This window comes from Protopterus annectens, chromosome 6.part0 (genome assembly GCF_019279795.1).
Source record: "Protopterus annectens isolate FY-2018-M chromosome 6.part0, PAN1.0, whole genome shotgun sequence".
Taxonomy (NCBI): Eukaryota; Metazoa; Chordata; order Ceratodontiformes; family Protopteridae; genus Protopterus; species Protopterus annectens.
The window spans coordinates 609,927,695-609,952,575 of NC_056737.1; the positions used below are offsets into that span (position 1 = coordinate 609,927,695).

Sequence of the window (24,881 nt, forward strand, 5' to 3'; positions counted from 1 at the left end):
GAACTTGTAAAAAATCTAACAGTTTGCATAGATTTAGCTTTATCTTCCATCTTTTTAAGAGCTTCCTCAGCCTTGCTGCCAAACAGGCGGTCCTGATTTAAAGGAGCGTCTAACAATTTAGCTTTAACATGATCAGGCAAAGATTGCTCCTTAAGCCAAGCATGCCTTCTGAGCATAGACCCAGTAACAGCAGCCCTGCAAAAGGCCGAGAAAGCATCATCAACAATGTCTAGTACAGGAGGAATAGCTAAAGACCTATGCTGAAGTAGGAGAAGGAAATCCCTTAGCCTCTTTTTTGAATCAGAAAAATCCTGGCTTTCCCAGTGGAAATGCTCCCTTAGAGTATGTAAGGTTTCCCCAAAAGAAAAATCCTCAGGAGGGGAAGCAGAGGGAATAGAGTCCTCTGCATCAGAATCCTCATAAGCAGGTAAGGACAAATCCAGGTCATCAGAAGAGTCAGAAAAAACAGAACCCTGATCAGAAGATTCATAATCAACCTCAGTCCTAGGCCTCTTAGAAGGGGGGGATTGGCTACCCCTGATTAGAGTTATTAGATCTTCAGCCACTCTTTATCATTTGTTTTTAGGCATAGAGGCCTGAGCATGTGGCCTGGGCGTCAGTTTTTTAGACATGGATCGAGATTTAGGCCTAAGTAATGAAGGAGGCATCGATTTAATATGCAAGTCCGTAGGCCTGAATACACCCTCAGAAGCCGGTGCCTGCACAGCAGCTCTGGACCCATCCAAAGTAGAGACATCCACGGGTTCCATAGTTGAAGCATCTCACGGCATACTGGACTCCAAATGGGTCTCAGTAGAGACCTGCGAATCAGAAGTAGCAGGTATCAGGGGCTGCAAAAGCACCTCACTGAGTACCAGCAAATTGACGACTGCCTTAGAAGCATTGTCAGCAGTTTTGGACCTCACCGGACTGTCTGTGTCTTTATCTTTGCGTTTTTTTCAGAATCCCGGTAGTCGGATGGCTAACCGACATTTCTGGATAATTAAACCGAGAAACTAAATATTTAGAGGCAAAAATATACAGACGATGGATAGTGCGCTGATTAAATAAAGCACCAAACTGACAGCAAGGTACGTCGTGGTCAGGGCCTAGGCAAGGAATACAGTACGAATGAAAATCTTTATGAGGTACTTGCTTTCCACAAGTAATGCAATTATTAACTTTTACCGACATCGGAAAGGAGCAAGAAAAAGTTTCCCCAAATGGGTACTTCGCTTTAGTTGAAGACTTCATTTCTGAAACTCGAAAACTATCCATGTGCAACTAACAGTGGGTAAAACTGCCTTTCAGTTTATAGCCTGCTACAGACCACCCTCCCAAACTCAGGAACCCCACTCGGCTTTCCTGAAAACACTGGAAAATATGAAGGTCTCTCCAAACACCATTATAGTGGGCGATTTCAACTACCCAAACATAGACTGGGAGCACTACTCAAGCCCGAACACTTTAGCCCAAAGGTTCCTAGAATTTATAAACTCAAATGCTATGGAACAAATTGTCACCACTCCCACAAGAGGGGAAAACATACTGGACCTGATCATCACCAACATGGGGACTCTATACTCCAGACCTGAGGTATATCCCTCACTGGTAAGATCAGACCATAAATTAATCTCACTGGATATCCACATCCCGACCCCACCCCCTGCCCAGAAAACCACAGTGAAAAACTTCTCTAAAGCAAACTTCACACTCCTCAAAACCGAGGTGGAATCCTTCAAAGGCCCCAGGCCAGTGGAAAATACGGCCCAAACAGCAGAATCCTTTCTAAACGCATTCTATGGACACCTTCAGGAATGCATGGATCATGCAATCCCAAATAAAACCAAGACCCAATCCCCCAAAGGCAGGCGTCCTGTCTGGTGGACCCCAGCCATAAATAAGCTATACAATAGAAGAAGGAAGCTACTACATGACAGAGCAAAATCCCTACAAGGGAAGGCATGTCTGATCAGTATTAGCAAAAAACTAGAGTCCCTCATAAAATCATCTAAGGCCAGCTTTGAGAGAAATTGCACAGGACACTACAGATAATCACAAGGCTTTCTTTAGTTATGTTAGGAACCTGGGTGGTAACTCCCAGATATGCTCAGAGCTAGTCCAAAATGACAAAAAATACACTGAACCCACAGACATTGCCAACATCCTGGCTGACAGGTTCAGTGCAAACTCCCCCCCCCCCAAAAGAGCAAATATCTATCCCAGCAGAGTGCTGCCCCCCTGACATCTCAGATGCTCAGGTAAGAGCCGCCCTCTCCAAAGCAAAAACCACAGCATCATTGGGACCAGACGGTGTCTCGGGCTGCGTCCTACATGAACTCCAAGAAGAGCTGAACCCCAACATAAAGCTACTGTTCAACCTCAGCCTTACTACAGGATATGTACCCAAAGAATGGCATACAGCAACAGTGGTCCCTCTCCACAAAGGTGGTGCCTCAAAGGACCCTGGTAACTATCGCCCCATAAGCCTGACTAGCTTGGTCTGCAAGGCTATGGAGAGGATCATCATGGAACTCATAAATAAAGATATTGGGGACCTACAGACACTGGATCCTACCCAATTCGGCTTTGTTAAGGGTAGATCCTGCCTCTTAAACCTGGTCGATTTCTCTGACTCAGTCACCAAGGCCATTGACGAGGGGAAGGTGGTCCACACAGCCTACCCGGACCTTGCAAAAGCCTTCGATACAATACCCCACTCGGGCATCATGGATAAGCTCTCCAGCTTAAATATAAACCCCTATGTCATTAGATGGGTTGCAAACTGGCTCAAGGACAGAACACACATGGTCAGAATTGCTGGAGCCATATCAGACTCCAAACCAGTCACAAGCGGCGTCCCACAAGGCTCAGTCCTGGGACCTCTCTTGTTCGGTATATATTTCTCGGAGGTACAGGCCAACATGGGTGGACTAGGGCTGACCAAGTTCGCAGATGACTGCAAACTGGGCGCCATAATCGACTCTCTAGCTGACACAAGCATCCTCCAAAAAGGTCTCATAGAGACAGACAACTGGTGCCAGAGCCATGGCCTCAAGCTCAACGCCAAAAAGTGTATAGTCATCCCCTTTGGCAAAAACAAAGTGCCCACAAATTACCACATAGGTGGTAACCCATTAAGTACGGAAGAAGTAATTAGGGACTTGAGGACCCAAGTTGATAGCAATCTCTCATTTGACAATCACATGGCCAAAGTGGTTAGAAAAACCTTCTATATAGCCCACCTTATCATGAAGGGATTCACATCTAGATCAAGGGAGGTCATCATGCCTCTTTACTCATCCCTCATCAGGCCTATAACTGAATACAATGCCCCATTCGGGATGTACCTTACCCGACACCTGCAGCAACTAGAAAGACCCCAAAAGTACCTCACCAAGAGGATCAAAGGGCTCAAACAGATGCCATATGCTGCTCGGTTAAAGAAACTCCAGCTCTACTCAGTTGCATACCGCCTACTTAGAGGCGATCTGTGCCTGACTTATAAGGCCATGTCCAACCTGGAATTAATGGACATGCTTCACCTCAGAAAATCCAAATCCCTTCGAGCTACACGCTCGAGGGACTTGAACCTCAGCACAGAAATAAATAGGACATGCTGGAGAGACAGATTCATAACCCAGAGGCTCCCTTCACTCTGGAATAGAATCCCAATCCAAGTTAGGCAGAGTACCTCACTGACTTTCTTCAAGAGGAATCTTGACGAGTGGATGGGAGATCGTAGGTTTACACCGGGGATCACTTCTGTGTCACTGTTAGACAGAGGCACAGTAAACTAACCTTGAAAAAGGGCATAGTAAAACCCATTTAAAATGGGTGGCGAAAGCCAAACACACTCTGGCTAGGCTTACAAATGCCCTAGGGCAGATAGCCTAGTATGAGCCTATGAAAACGAAAATTTCAGGAGTCGGCCAACCGGAACTTGTGAACTGCTTCTGCTTCGGCACCGCACGGCAAGAAAGACTGATGTAATGGCATTGGCTGCATGTTTTATACCCCTGACGACCTGAAGTCATGGAAGAAGGGACAGCAACCGACGCAGGGCTCAGACTTTGTTAATCAGGCTGACTGAGGGCAACCTGCAAGCAGATAACCCAAGTGTAATGACTGCAACAGTGAAACACGGAGAACATGTAGAAACCACTCTTGTAGAATGAGCCTTGACTTTTGTTATGCAATGCAATACCCGCTTCACTGTAGATAAAGGATATACAATCACAGAGCTATTTAGACAAGGTAGATTTGGAGACCTGTGCACCTTTTCTAGAATCTGAGAAGGAGACAAACAGCTGATCAGCCCTTCTGTGGTCCTTTGTCCTGTCCAAATAGAAGCGAAGTTGCCTATGGACGTCAAGTTTGGGAAGCATATATTCCAACTGATTTGAATGATTGGGAAAGAAAAGAGGATTTCAATTGTCTGATTAAGTGTGGATTCTGAACACACTTTCGGTAAGAACGATGGATTCGTTCTGAGGGAAACCCTATCTTTGTGAAATATTAAGTGCAGTTACTTAATAAAAAGGGCTTGCAATTCTGAAATTCTGCTTGCTGATGTAATGGCCACCAAGAAAATGGTCTTCCGAGAAAGATATTTCAGTTCACAAGAGGAGGCAGGTTCAAAGGGCGGAAGAATAATCTTGACAGGACTAGGTTTAAGTTCCACGGAGTAGTACGAGATCTGATCGGTGGTTTTAAGTGCATCGTACCTTTCAAAAAAGCCTTAGCCAACTTATTACACATAATACCATTTTCAGATGCACCTATATGAAGATTAGAAATAGCAGCCAGTTGGACTCGAATGGTTGCTGCTGCAGCTCCTTCATTGAACAGTTTTGTTAGAAATTCCAAAATATCCAAAATGGATGCCAGAAAAGGGTCAATGTTATTCTGCTTTACCCAGATGGAAAACCTTTTCCACTTACTGAGGTAAAGGTTCCTGGTTGAAGATTTGTGAGATGACAGGAGAATATGTCGAGCCTCTTCTGATAAATTCTGGAACCTGACTATTCTGGGAATTGGAACAGGCAAGCTATCAGTTTGATGGAATGAAGAGAAGGGTGAAGAGCTCCTGACGAGTGGGTCAACAGATCCGGCACTGGGTCCAGGATCCAAGGTTCCTCCAATAGATGAGGCTTCAGGAAGGGGAGCCAAATTTGACAAGGCCAATATGGGGCTATTAAGATAAGTGTCCTGCCCAGAAAACTGGCTTTCTGTAAGACTTTGGGAATCAGGGGAAAGGGAGGGAAAGCATATAGGAGCCCAAGGAGCCAATTGTGGGCAAGTGCGTCCCTCAGGGGATGTCCCTGTTGAGGGATCAGGGCAAAGTAGTTGCTGCACTTGGTGTTTGTGGGGGTGGCAAAAAGGTCGCAGCAAGGCTGGCCCCATCTGTGGAAAATCATTTCCGCTATTTCATTCTTGAGAGACCACTCGTGAGGCAACAGAATAGCTCTGCTGAGTCTGTCCACTATCACGTTGGATTTCCCCGGAATGTGCATTGCTATCAGAAAACACTGGGTGGACTCTGGCCATTTCCATAATCTTAGAGCCTCTCGACATAGGGGGTAAGATTTGGTTCCTCCTTGTTTGTTTATGTACCAGTACAGACATGTTGTCTGACTGGATTGCAATCGTGCCTAGGGGAAGAGTGTCTTGAAAGGACTGCAACGCTAAAAGAACCACTGTCATCTCCAGGATGTTTATGTGCAAATGAGCCTCGTGAGCCTGCCATGTACCTTGGGCTGTCCTTCCCTGAAAATGCCCCCCCACCCGATCAGGGGGGCGTCCGTGGTTACTGCTGCAACTGGAGATGGGAGGACAAATGGACGTCCCATAGTCACCACCTCGGACATTAGCCACCACCGAAGATCATCCTTGCAAGAGTTGGTAATCAGAACTGGGTGATTCATCGGTAAGTCCTGAAACGTCCACTGTGTGAATAGCAGCCACTGAAGAATGCGCATGTGAGATCTCACAAGGAGTATTGCAATAATCACTGCTGCCATAGTGCCGAGCCGCTTGAGAATCTGTGATGCTGGTGCCTTTTGTCTTGACAGGAGATCCACAATTTGTTGTCGAAGGGTAACCACTCTTTCGGGAGGGAGCTTCAGGGACATGCTGACCGTGTCTAAGTCTGCTCCTATAAAGACTGTATGCTGCAATGGCAATAAAGCAGACTTTTCTGACTTTATCATAATACCCAGCTGTACGCACAGATCTATGGCAGTGTCCCTTGCCTGAATAAGTTGATGCCTGGTGGGGGCGGTAAGGAGCCAGTGGTCCAAGTAAGGAAACACCCGGATTCCCAAATGTCTCAAGTGAGCCATGACTACTGCCATACATTTGGTGAACACTCTGGGTGCTGTAGTGAGACTAAAGGGCAGGGCCCGAAACTGGAGGTGATTGGCTCCCAGCCTGAAGCGCAGATGATCCCTGGATGGCCTGGCCATTTTGATATGGTAGTACACATTCTGGAGATCTACAGAGCACATCCAATTGTCCCTCCCTAAGAACGGGAGAATGGACTGAAGCATGACCATCTGGAACTTCGTCTTTACCACATATTTGTTGAGTCTGCTGAGGTACAAAATAGGTCTCCAGTCCCCTGTCTTCTTTGGTACCAAAAAGAATCTTGAGTAAGTTCCAAATCCTTGCTGGTCTGCTGGGACTGGCTGGATGACTTTTTTTTGCAATCATTTTTGGACCTCTACGGATGCCACATCCCATAGACTGGGTGGAACATTTGGGATTCCTTTTGTTGGTCTGGGTTGTAAGAGAAAGGGGATGGAATATCCTCTGGATATAACGTTTTGTACCCATCGGTCTTCTGAGATGTTTAGCCAGGAGCCTAGGTACAAAGATAAATGTCCCCCGACTGCCTCCAGAGCAGGACAGTCATGCCTCCTTTCAGGAGCGCTGATAGGGCTTCCCAAGGAACAGACCCTGTCACCCTGGTTCTGCGGACCCCCTCTGCCGCGTGGGCGGCGTCTTCCACCATTGCCTCCCCCTCTGCCCCTGGAGGAGGCTTCACTGTGAGAGTTCGGAAAGGCTCCTTGGGTCTTACGGAACCACATTTTCCCTCCACGTTGACCTTTGGGATAAGGTCTAGTAGGGGTAGAAAAATGGACTCCTATGGCAGATAGAGTCTTACCGTCTTGCTCACATCTGGAGAGGGTCTCTAACTTTTGGTCAAAACAAGGAAGAAAGTACAGTTTTGCACTCTTACCATAAATGTAGATGTTCGAGTGTATGCACTATTGCAGTCATTACATTTGGGGGTTATCTGCTTGCAGGTAGCCCTCAGTCGGCCTGATTATCAAAGTCTTGGGTCCTGCTTTGGTTACTGTCTCATCTTCCATGACGTCAGGTAGTCAGGGGTATAAAGCATGCAGCCGATGCCATTACTTCAGCTTTTCTTGCCCCAGATGTCAGGTACCCCCATAATGGGAAGCAATTATATACAAGGTTACACCTCCAACAAAAAGCAAATACACCAGAAAGCTTTAAGTATAGTAAACAAGAACAGAGGTATAGTCAATAGGAGTCAGGGGCTGGCGGGAGGGCAACCAGGACTGCAACAGTGAATACACTCGAACATCTACATTTATGGTAAGTGTACACAACTGTATTATGTTCTTTGTGATTCACTGTTGCAGTCATTACATTTGGGTAGATTCCCAAAGCTAAGGAAGGGAGGAGGCAGTTAGAGAGCATTAGGACCAGTTATTAGGCCCTGCAAGACTGCAGTGGCAAAACCAGCTCTGGATTTAGTTTTTTTTTCAATAATCATTTTTATTGTTTTGCCAAACCATTATACATTTCACACACTATTTACATTATGTACAATATTGCTTCCAATGTTTTAGTTCCATTTTGAATTTCCCTATAATACATTAAGAATAAATATCATTTTAACCAAGTACAGGAAATTAAAATCACAAAAAATTAAACATAAAAGCATCTACAATAGACAATTATAAACCAACTCAAGCCAATAATTTGTATTATTTCTACATTTTCTATCTAATCCAAGAATGTGTTGGTACACATACAGAATGTCCTGACGGAAAGTGGATAGGAACCGCCACAAAATAATATTAAAGATTTGTTCCCAAATTTTTATGCTGTTTATACTTTTCTTATTATTTCTAATTAACAATTTGTGCGCTAATATATGCTTAATCGCTAACAGCCTGAAATTTTGCCACGACACCTGTGCTAGGTTCAACCAATTTGTGGCTATATATAATTTCATTAGTAAACTAATATTCATAATTACAATCTTTTGTTTTGTCCAAATTCTCTGGTGGAATATGTAAAATCAGAAATTCCCAGGAGAGTGTTGAGTTTTGGTAACCCATTTTTGTAGTTGTAACTTTAAAGAATTCCATAATTTATAAATGCACTTGCAACTCCAGAACATGTGTAACAGGTCTGCTGTCTGATCTACACACTGTGGACATTTAGGTGACTTTTTGAATCAAATTTATGAAGTGTAAGATGGGTATAATATGCATTGTTAAATATCATCAATTGAGTAAAGACCAGTTTTTGAAGTGATACGGATTTTAATGTTAAGTTAAACGCCTCTACTATTTTACTGTCGTCTAGGGATGGCAATTTCTCTCTCCAGTATTTGGATAACAGAATATGATTATTATATTTTCTCTCTTTTGCCATTTTATACGCTGAGGATATATATTTTCTATCTTGTTGCAATGCTTCCCACAGATGACCTGAAATAACTAGTTCCTCTTTTTTATTTCAGAACTGGTAAAATAATTTATGGCCAAATCTTTTAACTGCCTCATTATAATTAAATAAGAGATGGGAAGATTCATCTCTTTTAAGATATCATGTACCGAGGGGTATAAATCCCTTACAGTTAATTCCTTAATAAATGGATATTTCTTTAAGTCTATCAGTTGATTACCAATAGTTATATTAGGATTTCCATCAAACGGTTGAAACATCATCATATATTTTAAAAGGTTCAAGGAGGCAAACAGAGTTTGAGTCGCCACTGCCCATACCTTGATGTGTTCCATTAACTCATATTTACTCAATGTTTTTATATTCAAAAATGGTACAGCTTTAACATTAATTCTCTTCCCTTTTATATGTTTATAATTTAGCAGTACCCATTTGGGTAAAAACCAGCTCTGGATTTAGAAAAAAAAATACAAGTGGTAATGCTTGGTGAAGGTATGTACAGAACTCCAGGCAGCAGCTTCTAGGATGTCCCTGGTAGGTACACCTCTGAGGAAGGCTGTAGAAGTAGATGCAGCCCTGGTGGAATGGGGTCTTATCCCCTGTAGGGTATTGTTTCCATGGTGCTTATAGCAGAAATGAATGCAATGGCCTATCCACTTAGAAATGGTTTGCTTTGAAATGGCCTTCCACTCTGCCCCTGCAGCAAAGGCAACCAGTAGCTGTTCAGATTTCCTGAGAGGCTTAGTCCTATCCAAGAAAAATCGAAGCTGTCTGTGCACGTCCAGTTAGTGCAGTATTTGTTCCCCTTTGTTCTATGGATTAGAAAAGAAGGTTGGCAAATGAATGGACAAATTAAGGGCCACACTGGATACCACCTTGGGCATAAAGGAAGGATTTCTCCTGAGGGACACCCTGTCCGCATGACAGGCTCTACTGCCTTGAGGGCCTGTAATTCAGACACCCTTCTTGTTGAAGTGAAGGCTAGAAGGAAGGCTGTTTTCCAAGAAAGGAATTTCAATTCTTCAGTTACAGCTGTCTCAAAGGGAAGTAGAGTGAGCTTTTCCAATACAAAGTTAAGGTCCCAGGCTGGAGTAGGGGCTCTCCTGGGTGGTCTTAAGTTTTTGGCCCCTCCGAGGAATTGCTTCAGCAGTGGGTGAGAGAAGAGCGGTGGCTCCCTATTATAATGTGCTGAAATGGCCGAGGCATGAATTTTAATAGAAGAGAAGGAAAGGCCCTTGTGAAGCATCTCTGTTAAGTATTGAAGATAATGCGGTAAATTGGGCACTGTTGTGCCCATCCCCTGAGTTTGGCTCCAGCCACAGAATCTTTTCAGCATAGGACTTTCTAGTACTAGGCCTCCTTGCCTCCAGAATGACATCCAGCACTTGCTTAATGAGGGCTGGTAATGGAGAATTTAGGTAATTAGCCAGGCTAAAATAAAAAGGCGTGGTGGCTGGAGAGTAAAAAACTCACTTTTATTACCAATAAAATAAAATAAATGAATAGTTTACTTTAGGTAAGCGCTTTCAAGGTGACCCTCTTCTTCAGACCTTAATAAAAACTTCTACAAACATACAGTTTAAATACAAGTGACAACCAATAAAAACACACAATCAGAATTAATGAGGCAAACCTCTTTTTCTTAGAAGAGGTTTTAAAGAGACAGCACTGTTGAGGCCAGGTGAAACATAAGCTTTAAAATCAACAATCCATCTAAGTTCTATATATTCAGTTTTATTACGTAAATCTCCTTCTCTTAAGCTCTCATTAATTTTCTGTAAAACCAAGAATTTAAAGTTGTGCTGTGTACCATAATCTGATACATGTTTAGCAGGTGCATTTGTAGGTTTATTATTACGTATGTCATTCAGATGTTCCACGACCATCTCCTTCAAAATACGATTCGTTTTGCCGATATAAAATGGACTGCATGAATTAAACTACTTCTCATTTAATTAGCCAGGCTGCAAGGTTCAAGGTTTGAAGCTGGGGGGTGCAGAATCTAGCCTTCCTGCTGGAACAGCAGGTAAGGGGTCTGAGGCAGGTGCCATGGTTCCAGCAGTAACACACTGCGCAAGAGGGGGTACCAGCGTTGGCGTGGCCAGTCTGGTGCAATGAGTACTGTCCTTGGTTTGTCCCGTTTGATCTTTAGTAGAACTTTGGAGAGGAGAGGCAGAGGGGGAAAGGCATAAACTGAGAGGTTTTTCCTGGTGAAGGACAGGGCATCCACTTTCCAAGCTTGTCTGTGGGGAGTCCTTGTGCAGAATTTGACCAATTGGTAGTTCTGAGGGGAGATAAACAGGTCTATCTCTGGGCTCCCCCATTTGTTTCTCAAAATGTTGAATATCTTTGGTTCCAGTTTCCACACGTGCGGGTCCATGAGATTTCTGCTTAGGTCGTCTGCCAGTGTATTTAGCTTGCCTGGCAGGAATTAAGCTTGCAGGTGCACTTGGTAGCTCAAGGCTGTATTCAACAGATCCATGGCTAGTCTGCAGAGAGGGTATGAGTGGGTTCCCACCTGCTTGTTTATGTACCACATAACAGTGGTGTTGTCCGTCTTTACCAATAATTGTCCTGGAAGAATGTGGTCCTTGAAGGCTGTCATAGAATTTTGTACAGCTAACATTTCTTTTTGACTGATATGCAGGTGCATTTGACTCGAGTTCCATTTGCCCTGAATACACTGCCCTGCCAATTGAGCCCCCCCCAATGCATAGTCTGATGTGTCTGTTGTTAGGGTTTAGGCAGCAGGGGGTAGAGTGAATGGCAGTCCCTTGTTGTGGTGGCAGGCCTCTGCCCACCAAATGTCTTTATACAAGGAATGATAGGAATCATTGATTCCAGGTCTTGAGAATGTTGACACCATAGGCTTTTTAGATACCATTGTAGTTTCCTCATATGCAGTCTTGCATATGGAATTAATAGAATGCAAGAGGCCATGAACCTCAGGACTTGCAGTATTTTCCTTGTAGATAGCTGGGTCCTTTGTGGCCAGTAGTTTGAAGTAGGCTGTTAAATAAACTTGTTTCTCTGGCGTGAGGTAGGCCATCTGGGAAGTTGTATTCAAGCTTGCTCCCAGGAATACAATTTGTTGGCAGGGTACTAGATGTGAATTCTTTTCGTTTATGGTGTACCCCAGTGAGGTTAGCAGTTTCTTTACAAATGCCAGATGATTTAATAGTATGTCCTGGCTTTCTGCCTGAATTAGAAAATCGTCCAGGTACGAGTACATTTGAATATTTCTCTGCCTGCAGAATGCAATGACTGGAGCTAGGCACTTTGTGAATACCCTGGGCACAGTAGATAAGCCAAAGGGCAGTGCAGAGAACTGATAGTGCATGTAGCCTGCTCTGAAGCATAGGTATTTTCTGCAAGATTCCCTTATTGGGCTGTGCAGACAAGCTTCCTTTAAATCCAGTGTTGCCAACCAGGCATTTTTGCCTAGCATGGGAAGCAGCTGATGAAGAGTTAGCATTTTGAATTTTGGGATTACCAAAAAGGTGTTTAGGATAGACAGGTCCAGGATAGGGTGCCAGGAATGGTCTTTTCTGGGTATCAGAAAAAGTCTTGAGTAAAACCCTGGCCGCCATTCCTCTTCTGGGACAGGTTGAATAGCCCTGATACTTAGAAGAAAGAGAACCTGCTTTTGAGCCTCTGCCCATTGATTTGGGGGTAGGTCTGGCCAACCATTTGAGGTTGGTAAGGAGTGAAAGTGGAATCTGTAACCTTGGGAAACTATATTTAAAATCCATTTGTCTTGGGTAATGAGTTCCAAGTTTTCTGCAAGCAGGGCAATCTTTCCCCCTAAAGGAACAGCCAGTTGAGCAGGACTTGGAAGGTTTAAGGTTAAGTCATTGTGACAAGTTTACCATAGAGGGGTGTCTTACTACTTCCAGCTTTGGAACTGGGAGCCCCCCTCTGCTTAGGCCTGTGATTACCTTGAGATTGAAGTCTGGGTGGTCTGCTGGTCCTGAGTTTGGATTGAGAAGGCCTGGAAGAGACAGGAAAGGACCAGTTCTTAGAAGGCCAGTGCCTACTAAATCTGGGAGGCTGTACTTGCAGGAAATTTTTAATAGTTTGCATAGATTTGGCTTTTTCCTCCATCTTTTTAAGTACTTTTCTGCTTTGTTGCCGAACAGGCGGTCTTGGTTTAAGGCAGCATCCAGTAATTTAGCTTTAACATGATCTGGCAAAGTCTGCTCCTTAAGCCAAGCATGCCTTCTAAGTACAGACCCAGTGACAGCAGCCCTGCAAGATGCCTCTAAGGAATCAAAACCACATTGCAAAGTATGTTTACCAACTTGTTCAGCAGAATGCATTAAATCCTGTAATTCTTTATTTTCATCACAGTCAGGAATCAACATAATTTTCTGTTTAAGTAATCCAATAATGTGCTGCTGATACTTTAACATATGAAACTGACAGTTTAAGGCCCTAATGACCAAAGCAGCAGAAGTGTATACCTTCTTACCCCATCTGTCCAGGGCCCTGGAATTTCTATCAGAGGGGGTAGGGTTTTTGGCAGTAGTAGCCTTAATGCCTTTGGGTCCCTGTGAAATGGTCTCTGGATCCACAGTAGGATTCTTAAAGAGGAACTTGTGAGAGTCAGGTACTTTGTAATACCTGTCAGGTTTCCTGGGAGCCGGAAGTGTCTGGGGCCAGGCTGGATTCCAAGAAGGCATCATCTACAATGTCCAGTACAGGAGGGATAGCTAAAGGCCTGTGCTGAGGTAGGAGTAAAAATTCCCTAAGCCTCTTTTTGGAGTCAGAGTAATCCTGGCTTTCCCAGCCAAAATTCTCCCTAAGAGTATGCAAAGTTTCACGAAAAGAGAAATCTTCTGGAGGGGAAGCAGAGGGAATGGAGTCCTCTGCATCAGAATCCTCATAGGTAGATAAGGGCAAATCCTGGTCATCAGAAGAAACAGAAATTTCAGAATCCTGATCAGAAGAATCAGAAGGAAACAGTTCTAGGTCTCTTAGAGGGAGAAGGGTGGCTTCCCCTGATTAGAGTAATAAGGTCTTCAGCCATTCTTATTATTTGTTTTTTAGGCATAGGGGCCTGACCATGCTGTCTTGGCATCTGTTTTCTAGGCGTGGATCCAGTTTTAGGCCTTGAAGAAGAAGATAGGGCTGGTTTAATATGCTAGTCAGTAGGCCTGAATACACCCTCAGAAGCCGGTGCCTGCACAGCGGCTCCGGACCCATCCAAGGTAGAGACATCCGCAGGTTCCAGGGTCGAAGAAGCATCTCGTGGCATACATCTCCGAATGGGTCTCAGTAGAGGCCTGCGAATCTGAAGTAGCGGGTATCAGGGGCTGCAAAAGTGCCTCACTGAGTACCGGCAAACTGGCGACTAGCTTAACGGAAGCGTCGTCGGCAGCTTTGGACCTATGTGGTCTGTCTCTGTCTTTATCTTTATGTTTTTTCGGAATGTCGGTAGTCGGATAGCTTACCGTATCCATTTCTGGATAACTGAACAGAGTACCAAAATAATTAAATGCGAAAATGTACCAACGATGAATAGTTTGAGGATTGAATAAGGCACAAAACCGACAGCGAGGGACGTCGTGGTCTGGGCCTAAGCAAGGAATGCAGCATGAATGAAAATCTTTATGAGGTATTTGATTTCCACAAGTAATACAATTGTTAACTTTTACTGACATTGGTTTAGAGCAAGAAAAAGGATCCCCAACGGGGTACTTAGCTTTGTTGAAGACTTCGGATCTGAAACTCGAAAACGAAAATTTCAAGAGTCGGCCGAATGGCACTTGCGAACTGCTTCGGGCACCGCACGGCAAGAAAGACTGCTGTAATGGCATCGGCTGCATGCTTTATACCCCTGACTACCTGACATCATGGAAGATGAGACAGCAACCGATGCAGGACCCAAGACTTTGATAATCAGGCCGACTGAGGGCTGCCTGCAAGCAGATAACCCCCAAATGTAATGACTGCAACAGTGAAACACGAAGAACATCCATCGAAGGGGGCATTCACAAACGACGACTTGAATGGTTCCGCAAAGGAACATTAGCGCATCTAGGAATGTCTTCGCAAACAATTCCTGTACCTGCTGCCCTACTCGTTCCATCAGCTGCGTAAGATACGAGGCGCATGGAAGAGTTTATGATGAAGTTGAGGGTAGCAAGCTGAGATGTCACTTTGTCCGTCGCAGAATTGGCTGCTGCACCCTGGAGAGCATCTCCAAGCTCCTTCAGGAGATCTCTCTGAAGCCTTGTGATATGGGCTAGATAGTTCAATGACCGAAGGGCAAAGGTTGTAGAACTGAACATGCGCTTCCCGTATCTGTCCATGATCCTAGACGCTCTATTAGGAGGATGGACAGATGTAGAAGTCTTCGACATCTCTTTTTTTAGTGGCTGCCACCACCACCATGGCATCAACAGGTATGAGTTTGGATAAGAAGGACTTATCTTGAGGCGCTGAAATGTATTTGTTGAGCCTTCTAGAAACAGGCTCCATAGAATCTGGTGACTCCCACGCCCTTTGAGACAAAAGATCCATCAACTCATCAAAGGGCAGAGACACCCAAGAGGTGGAGGGTCGGGACCCAAAAGTCTTCAGGAGCACCGAGTCATCCTCGGTAGGGTTTAGAGGTCCCCCCTCTATCTCAAGGATATCCTCGAAGGAGATATCCTCAGAGGGGGGACTTGGGGACCCTTCCGATTCCTCCAAGTCGGTGTCCGACATGATGGATTCCTGGGGGGAATCTAAATGTCTCCTCTTACATAACCTCTTCCGAGGAACCTCCTCAGTGGGAATCTCTGGGGAGATCTCGGAAGAGCAGGGTTCCCCCAAAGGGGCGTCCTGAGGCTCTGGGTCCTTATGCTTACGGTGAACCTGTGGTAGCAGAGAAGATTCAGGCACCTTTTGGGAGGAGGTGGCCATATCAGAGGCTGTGGTAGTCCGGGGGGACAAAGCCCTCCACATGGCATCGAAGGCCGCACGGCTCTGATGCGAGGATGCACCCGGGTCCGAAGACACTGAAGACTCCTCCCGCACCAGAACCGCCAGATCTGAGCCTGAGGTAGGAGCCAAACTCATCCGTGCCGAAGCCCCAAGAGGAAGAGTCGGAGCTGACATATCGGTTCTACAACCCCCCCCCAGAACCGACAGGAGAGTGTCGTCTCCCAGATTCCACTGCCGGAGCAGAGGACATCAGGGTTGTCAGTTCGACAGGTCAGAAGAAAGTGTCGGTACCGGCTCCACAAACGACGGAATAGCCTCCTCCAGCTCCGATATCTCGATTTGAGTCGGAAGAGGAGCAGAAACAACAGGAGACGACTTTCTCGGTACCGAAGCTGCTTGAGTTGAAGCTAACAGAATTTTAGCAAGCGCCAGATCCTGTAAAAGTCTCCGCACCACTCGATCCATGTCCGAATCAGAGTGTTTGGAAGTCCGAGAGGAAACCACCGACGGAGCCGGTGACCCCAGAATCGGGGATCTCAAGGTAGGAGATACCGGTTCCAAGACTGGAGACTGGCTCCTACCAACAACCTGTACGGTCGGTTCCTATGACACTGGAGCTGAGACCGTAACCTTTTTTGAAGATTTCGGAACCAAAGAGCCCTTTGGATCCGAACTAGTGGAAGAGGCTGGAGAAGAAGGTTTTGGTTTTCTTGGAGCAGAATCCAAGTCTGATTGGAAAGCAGACTTGATCAATCCTCGCTCCACTAGCTTAAGTTTCCTTTCAGCCAAAACTCTAGAGCTGAACCCATGACAAATGGAACAAACCTCCTGTAAATGGACCTCACCCAAGCAATAAACACATGTGGAGTGGCCATCAGTTATAGACATCTTTTGATTACATTTAGGGCATCTTTTAAACCCTGATTTTGCCTTCTCAGACACTGTAAAAGTCAGCAAGGGAAACAACACTGTCAGTAAAAGAAACTAAGCCTAACCAGCTATAGTACTAAAAGGCAGCTTACTGTAACTTCCTAAAGACTGTGCAAACAGAATAAGCCTAACAAAAAACAGCCAACAAACAGCTAAGAGCCTAACTGGCTAACAAAACATTGCAGAAAACTGCAAGAGCCTAACTCTGCTTAGCATAGGGCAAATAAGCCAAATGGCTAATGCAGAAGAAACAGGGCCAACACCCAAAAGCTATATATATATATATATATATATATATATATATATATATATATATATATATAGCAAAAAAGGGATATAAATCCGAAAAACGGATAAACCGTCCTAACCACAATACTATAACAAACCTAACTAACTAGCAAAATGGTAATTATTCAGGAAAAAAAATAGCTGAAAATATTAGACTCATCTCTCCAATGGCCTGAGCCGTAGAGAAACACACGATCAGTTGCGGCAGCAAACTAGATCTGGGGAATGTAGTGGTGTATTGTGGGATAGCGCTTTGGCATCGAGCTGTTGGAGACCTTGAGCTTTGCAAATTGGCAGACTCGGAGCTGAGGATCGGCTCCGAACCCATCAATAAGAATAAAGGCGAGATTGAACAACTTCACATCAATACTTTGGGGTGACTGGGAACATGGGTTAGGCTCCTCAATGTCTGCTGGACTGCATACCCAGTAACTACCTATGAAGATTACCATATATGTAGAAGAAAAAAATGAATCAAATTAAACATTTTGCTACATTTGTCCTGCTCTCTCTCCAGCTTTACCCCTGACTCATTCAAAGACATAATAGATCTTAAAGCCTCAGCATTTTATTTTTTTCCTTAGATACTGCACCCAACCCAGCAGGTCATTAAGCCTCCTTCAATCAGACTTTACCTATTTGTTTTCCCATGTTGGGTATCATTTGCATGGGGTGGGTGGTAGCCTTCTGAAGGGGCCATCTTCAGGCCAGCCTTGAGGGTGGTATGTGCACTTAACACTATCTCAACAATGATGGCAAATTTTGATAATTACTAACTTCTCCCCCATGGAGGGAGTAAAGAGACCTGCATCACCATGCTCTTTCAAATAAGGGCATATTTTCATGGACTCACAATGAGAATTACTGCTAAAATGGTTTGATGGTTGAACATCCACCACCAGGCCACCACTTTTCGAGCTGTCCCTCCTCTAAGGGACTTTAGCATTGGTAAACCCCAGTCTTTTTTTTTCATCCAAGGACAGGGAAACCTATCCTCTCCAAGACCGCTCCAACAGATGCTCAAGCTAGTAACTAAATTTGGGCTGTCTATATCATAAGCAGGGCTTTATCCTTCTATGTCAAGGGAGCTGACCCACTGCAATGTGTAACTATGTGGGTACTACAGTGCCAAACCTATACCAGTCAAGTAACCATCAACTGAAAGCCGGTAGTGGAAATCTACCCACTTTACTACATATTGTTCACACTATACATTTCCTTTCGTGTTTACCTTCCTATTCATCTTTAACTATTCTCCCTAGGACTACTTATAAGGAAAGTTAGGCATGGACTGTATTGCCAAATTAAGTCTGACAAAATGGCTACAACAAGTAAAATGGTGCAACTATTTAATCATCTTTACAATACACATTACAGCAAGCCTGCCTTGTAAACCAAGGAAACATCATTATCCCGCCCACAAAAATAAACACACGTGGGGAGAGAATTTGAGTTCTTCAAATAAGGGAACATATGATGCATTTCCTGGTAATCGAGGTTACAGGAGTGCTAACTTTACAGCATATAATTTTAAATACATATAAAAAAACTGCTGCATCAGAAATGTACATACAATTCATTTTTTCACATTGTTGTTCTTATTGGTTTTAAAACTGAGACTTTTTTGTGAAGAAAAAGTTTAATAGCATTCTTACCTGTCTTCTACGGTCTTGTTAGAAGGATAATACACCTTAAAGGAAAATCCACTTCTGGGAAAAGATCCCTGCAACAACATTAGTAGATAATGTGTTACTAACTTCAATTCCTTCTCTCAATAAAGTATCATTTACATCTGTTAAATGTCAGTGATGTTGATCCAAGGACCTTTTTTCAGCTACTACATTCTGTTGACTGTTTTTGTGCAGTCTGAGTTTCTTCATTAAGAAAATTAAAATTAACTTGAAATACAACAAAATGTACAAGCTTCACAAATTAACCCACTGCTGAGCACTTCTGAAACTGTATCAAACAGAAAAGCTATGAAAGTATCTGTTCACAAGGGCGCCGGAACCATTGAGCAACACTTTTCACAGATGCATAGAATATGCCCTCAGCTGACTCAAAAAAACACTGATTCAGCCACTATAGTAGAAAATATATAAACAAGCTTGATTTCAATAAAACAAGCTTGTATTTTAATTTTCTTGTATATTAATTGAATTTGTGTTTTGTGATCTGGGGTGAAAAAAGGAAACGTGCACACCTGTTCCCACCTGGATCTGCATATTATTGGCTAATTACCGCCAAACAGAGATGCAGATGTAGATGAAGTATTGCAAAGAGAAAAAAATGAAATGTATTCTGTTGCTTTGCTTTCCTGCAATACAGCAAAAGGTGCCACAACATGTAGAAAGCATGCTTCTTAACAGCCCCTGATTTCTCCAAGACCTCCTTGATCTTGCCTCATATTTTTCCTGTCCCTGGTAAAATATTTCATTTTCTGGTAATTCACTGTGGAATGCAGTCAGAAATGACAATCATTAAGAGTTTAATACTTCTGTTGTTCAAAAGATGCATGCATGCCACAATACAGGTGTCAGGAGACATATACAGTTATCAGAAGATGGTCTTATCTAAAGAAATGGTTTACGTTTCTTGGGCTGTGATCATCCTTTACTTTGTTGTGACATTCTCCTACCTGTTGCAGGACTGCAAATGACTAGGGTGAACACAATTATGAGTAGTGGATCTTAGCCAGATAAAGAATTTTAACAAGATGTCTGTGTTTGTATGTGTGTGTGTGTGTGTGTGTGTGTGTGTGTGTGTGTGTGTGAGGCTGCGACTTATGTGAAAACGAATGTGTGCGAGTGTGCAGCTGAGAACAAGTGTGTGTAGGTGTTTCTGCCCTATGCTTGCAAAATGAATGTTTCTCAGCTTCCTTGATTTTGCAGAAGGCTCCTCACCTTTTCTAATATTTTTATCCTGCCCCTCATAATTTTTAGATTTTCTAGGAAAAACAGCTTTCATAAAGGCAATAATGCTAGACAGTTTCATACTTCTTATTGTTCAGAAACTGTATGTTGATGGAAAACCTGTTGTCCTATAAACCTAAGTGAATATGAGAAATATTTAAAAATTGTCCATGTGTGCAATTATTTCTCTGCTATGTCCCGAATTCATGAGCAAAGAAGATGAAAGGTATACAGGGAACAATACTTCCCAGCTGTACCTTATTTTGCAAAAGGTTCTGATTTTTGCCTCATGGTTTTTTCCCATTTCCTGATTTTCTAATCACTGAGGATTACAGACAAGTAAATGTGAAACACTGGAGTTTCATATTTCTAACTGTTCAGAAAATGCACGCTGATGCATAACCTGCTGATCTATTAACTTTTTAATCGAATTGGAGTAAGAGTTCTAAATTGTCCCTGATTTGGTCTCCCTGCTTTTGTCCATGTACAGAATTCTTGAGGAAGTCCTGCATACCACTCATGTCGACAATGGTAAACATAAATAAAAAGGGAGCATGAATATTCTGCTTTGGGCAGTATTTACTGTTATCACGGTCCACAATTTTGTCTGACTTCTTGCCACAATTTTCAAAATGTATCTAGTATCTAGTAAAATGACTGCTACACTAGTGCTTGCTGGGAAAGCAGTGAGATGGTGTCGCTAAGGGCAATTGATCGCAAGCACTAGACTGCATAGCAATAGGACATGGGTTGGCTACCCATGTCCTATTACTATGATCAAAAAAAAAGAAATTTCTGGCCAGTGCATAGATAAAGAATAGTTGTGTAAGAACTTACCATAACCTTAGATGTCCTTCTCGTCTATGCTGCAATATTCATAACTGTGGGGAGGTTGCTGCTTGCAGCACCAGACACCTGGCCAGTATACCAAAGTCTTAGGAGCAGGGGTACGTGCGACGTATGATGTCAGAGCCATAAACCGATGTTGGCTATAAATGTGACGTCTGCATGTACCCACTTCAGAATGGACTGGCACACAGAGTAGTGCCCCTGGTAAGCAAGAAGAAAAAGGGAGAAAACTTTTCAGACCCACGTGTGAGACCAGGCCAGAGGGGTGCCTCATGGTGGCATGTTCCTGCTGTTGAGGTAAGACTGAAGGAGGGGTATGTCCCATCAGGTGAATAAACAGGTAAAAAGGGGGTAGGATTTAATACTACAACATGGAAGAGAAGGACATCTAAGGTTCTGTTAAGTTCTTACACAACTTTTCTATGTCCTTCTATTCTCATGCTGCAGTATTCATAACTGTAGGGAGAGTACCAAAGCTTCTAGGTATGTGCCTGGGAGGAAGGATGTGGCCCCTGGTCTACGAGACCATGTTGAATGGATCTAGGAAATCCAGTTCTAGCTTTGGAGACCAAATCTAGTTCTATTCCAAACTGATAAGTACACTTTTTGCAACTTAATTTGCACTGTGCTGTATTTCTTCATTTGCTTATTATTTATACAGTTGCTGTATTGTTTCTGTCCTTTGCTGTCTCCACTGTGTTTTTCTTTTCTCAGGGTAGCTCAGAAGCTAGTTTCAGGTAGGGGGTTGTTGAGCCAGCCCACATCCTAGCTGTTAGTCATTGCCTGAGGTGTATTTTCTCTGTTGTAATTCCAGTACAGACTGCATTTCTGTAAATTGGTGCAAAGCTGATAGATCTCTTGGCTGTGAGCAGAGTTGGAATCTATTCCAAACTGATAAGTACACTTTGCTGTATTGTTTCTGTCCTTTGTTGTCTCCACTGTGTTTTTTTCTCAGGGTAGCTCAGAGGCTAGTTTCAGGTAGGGGGTGGTTGAGCCAGCCCACATCCTAGCTGTAAGTCATTGCCAGAGGTGTATTTTCTCTGTTGTAATTCCAGTAAAAACTGCATTTCTGTGAATTGGTGCAAAGCTGATAGATCTCCTGGCTGTGAGCAGAGTTGTAATTTATTCCAAACTGTAAGCACACTTTTGCAACTTAATTTGCACTGTGCTGTATTTATTCTTTTGCTTATTATTTATATTGGTGCTGTATTCCCAACCACCCTCCCTGTTGGTATCTTGTTCTTATACTTGGTGACTTAGCAGTTGCCCGCCTCTACTGTAAATTTTGTCTGGAACACTCCCCCTCCAGTCTAGTGTCATTAGCTCATTTTACCTATTACAGAGAGAACATTTGAAAAGGCCAGCCCACTTAGTTTGTTAAGCTTGAATTATCTTCTGCTCCTCCTTTCTCCCTGTCCACTTTACTTAAAAAAAAAAAAATGTGTTAGAATCTCCCTATGTTCTGAGTGTGCCTCTCAGCTGATAAGTATATTTTTGGCACTTTTTAACTGTTCAGAGTTGAATAAAACAATAATTGAATTCAGTTTAGAATACATTTTGAATAAATTGCATTTATTTAAACTGTATTTGCTTTAATACTGCTACACACTGAAGTGTGAGCTTGCACTGCACTTGAATTGTTTTTAGTGCTGTTTTAGCTGCTTTTCTGTACAAAAAAAACATAAAACAAAAAAAAACTAAGCCTGTTTCCTACCTTTTCTGTAACTAGAATAGTCCAGATATAGATTTGCTGTATCCAGGACTGTATGTAAGCTTCTGAGCCCCCAAGCCTTTCTGTGTTGGAGGGACACCTTCTAGCTTATCAGTGGGAGTGGTAAGCACTAGGTAGCCTATCTACCACAAGAGGAGTAGTTTCTCGTCCAGAAATTGTAGTCTATTGACCGTCTGGGCAGTTTTTCCATCTCTTTCAACTTCTGGTTTAAAAGCCCATGTTTGCACTTGTTTTCCACCTTTCCTGTAACTAGTCTAGTCCAGATACAGATTTGCTGCATCCAGGGCTGTTTGTAAGCTTCTGAGCCCCTCAAGCCTTTCTGTGTTGAAGGGAAGCCTTCTAGCTTATCAGTGGGAATGGTAAGCACTAGGTAACCTATCTACCACATAAGGAGTGGTTCCGGCCCAGAATTTGTAGTTATTAGCCATTTGGGCAGTTTTTCCATCTCTCTCAACTTTCTGATTTGAAAGCCCACATTTACACTTGCTTCTTTCCTGCAACTAGTCTAGTCCAGATACAGATTCTTAATTTCAACACTTGAATTTGCTTATTCGTGCTCAGCACTTGTTCAGAACTTGTTGTAAGCACTAAATAAGCTACAAATGACTACAGCACACAACCTTCCTCATTACTTAGAGGAAAACTGTTTTCGTACTTACTTTTCTCACTTGATTAGAGAAAAACAGCTCTTGTACTCACCTTTCTCACTTATCTAGAGGAAAATATTTTTTTATTCAGGCATGTCCAAGGGTCAGCTACCAGTGTTCTCTCCTGTCTATCTGATGAATCTGGGCATCTTGGGGCAATTTAGCAATTGCCTCATGTACACAGACAACCCTCTCCCCCTACCATCCAACACTACAATCTGAGAGAGATGCACTTCTCTAGTCAAACTGCAGGTAAAACTCTCTCCAACCAAGACTGAACTTGACAGTCAAGAGGAGAAGGTAAACACTTGCACCACACCACACTCATCACATAGTCCCACTAAATCTACACCAACAAAATCCACACATAGAAACACAAAAACATTTGCGGAGGCTCTGAATAATAATCTGCTCAAGCAACAGAGTCCTTCAAAGCAGAAACGCAAGCAACCCCCACCCCCCCAACACGACCCAAATGACACATAGCCCACAGACTTAATGTGCCAGTCAACTACAGCCCATAAGGCAAAACAACATACCCAACACACTAGTCATAGGTGACTCTATAGTCAGGCACATTGATGTCCCACTCACCAGGCTAAACAAGGAGAAGGTTACTGTCAGCTGCCTGTCGGGTGCCAGGATCCACCTCATAACCCACACACTCAAGTCACTCCACAACAAGTACAAATATGACTGTCATTGTCTATGTTGGTGAGAACGACCTGAGATGTACCTCCCTGGACTACATGAAGAGAGACATGGAAGAGCTCTCCAATCTTGTAGCCCAGACAGGTATGACCCCAGCCCTGAGTAGCATTCTGCCATTGCCGAGAATGATACCGCAGTACAAGGACAAAATGATTGACTTCAACAATTGGCTAAGCTTCTGGTGTCATTCTAAGGGGATCCAGTATCTGTCTGCCTGAGACGACATGGTCGACAGACCATGATACTTTTCCAGAGATGGCCTGCACCTGTCACCACTGGGATTCCGGATAATGGCTAAGGCTCTTGCCGCCCCTATAGGGCCTTTTTTAGGTAAGGTTCAAATGACAAATCCACCACCGTAACAGGAAAAGGCAAGCAAAAACTGAGGGTAATGTTACTCAATGTTAGAAGTCTAAATCTCAAAATGCACTCACTCGAGGCACTCCTTAAAATGGAGAACATTGACATCTGTGCAGTGACTGAGACCTGGTTCAAGGCTCCAGAGAGCACTCCTGCACTACCAGGCTATAACTCAAACCACACTTTTTGGCCATGTAACCTGGACTGGAACACCAAAGGCAGAGGTGTGTCCATATTGATTAAGGATATCCACACCTCCAGGCTAGTTATTCAGCATAATGCATCTGAGGTTATCCAACTGCAACTAACTCTGGGCAAAACTGCAATCCAAATTGTAGCTTGCTACAGATCCCCGACCATGCCCCAGGATTCCCATTTCTCTTTTCTTGATATACTGGAAAATATTAGGGTTCAACTAACTCCCCTAATAATGGGCGATTTCAACTACCCCACCATTAACTGGGAAAACTACTCATGTACCTACTCCTTCACTCAATGCTTTCTGGAATGCAAAAATTCCAATGCCCTGGATCAACTTATCCACACCCCCACCAGGGGCAATAATATCCTAGACCTAGTCATTACCAACATGAGTGACCGGTGTTCCACACCTGAAGTCAGCTCCTCGTTGGTCCGATCCGACCATAAGCTAATCACCCTAGATATTCACATCCTGCCCCCACCCTCCATTAAGAAAACCATGGTAAAAAATTTCTCCAAAGCCAACTTCATGCTTCTTAAGACAGAAGTGGCAAACTTCATGACACCCATGCAGATGGATAATGCGGTTAC

General features: G+C 43.6%; 1 protein-coding gene across 1 annotated transcript in view; it reads right to left on the minus strand.

The window, feature by feature from the left end:
• Positions 1-24,881, minus strand: part of POLE2 (DNA polymerase epsilon 2, accessory subunit) — a gene marked incomplete in the record, with an annotated part of 1,055,700 nt that overhangs the window by 139,780 nt on the left and 891,039 nt on the right. The window contains 1 exon segment of the mRNA XM_044074281.1: positions 18,534-18,601. Coding sequence (XP_043930216.1) covers positions 18,534-18,601 — 68 coding nt within the window.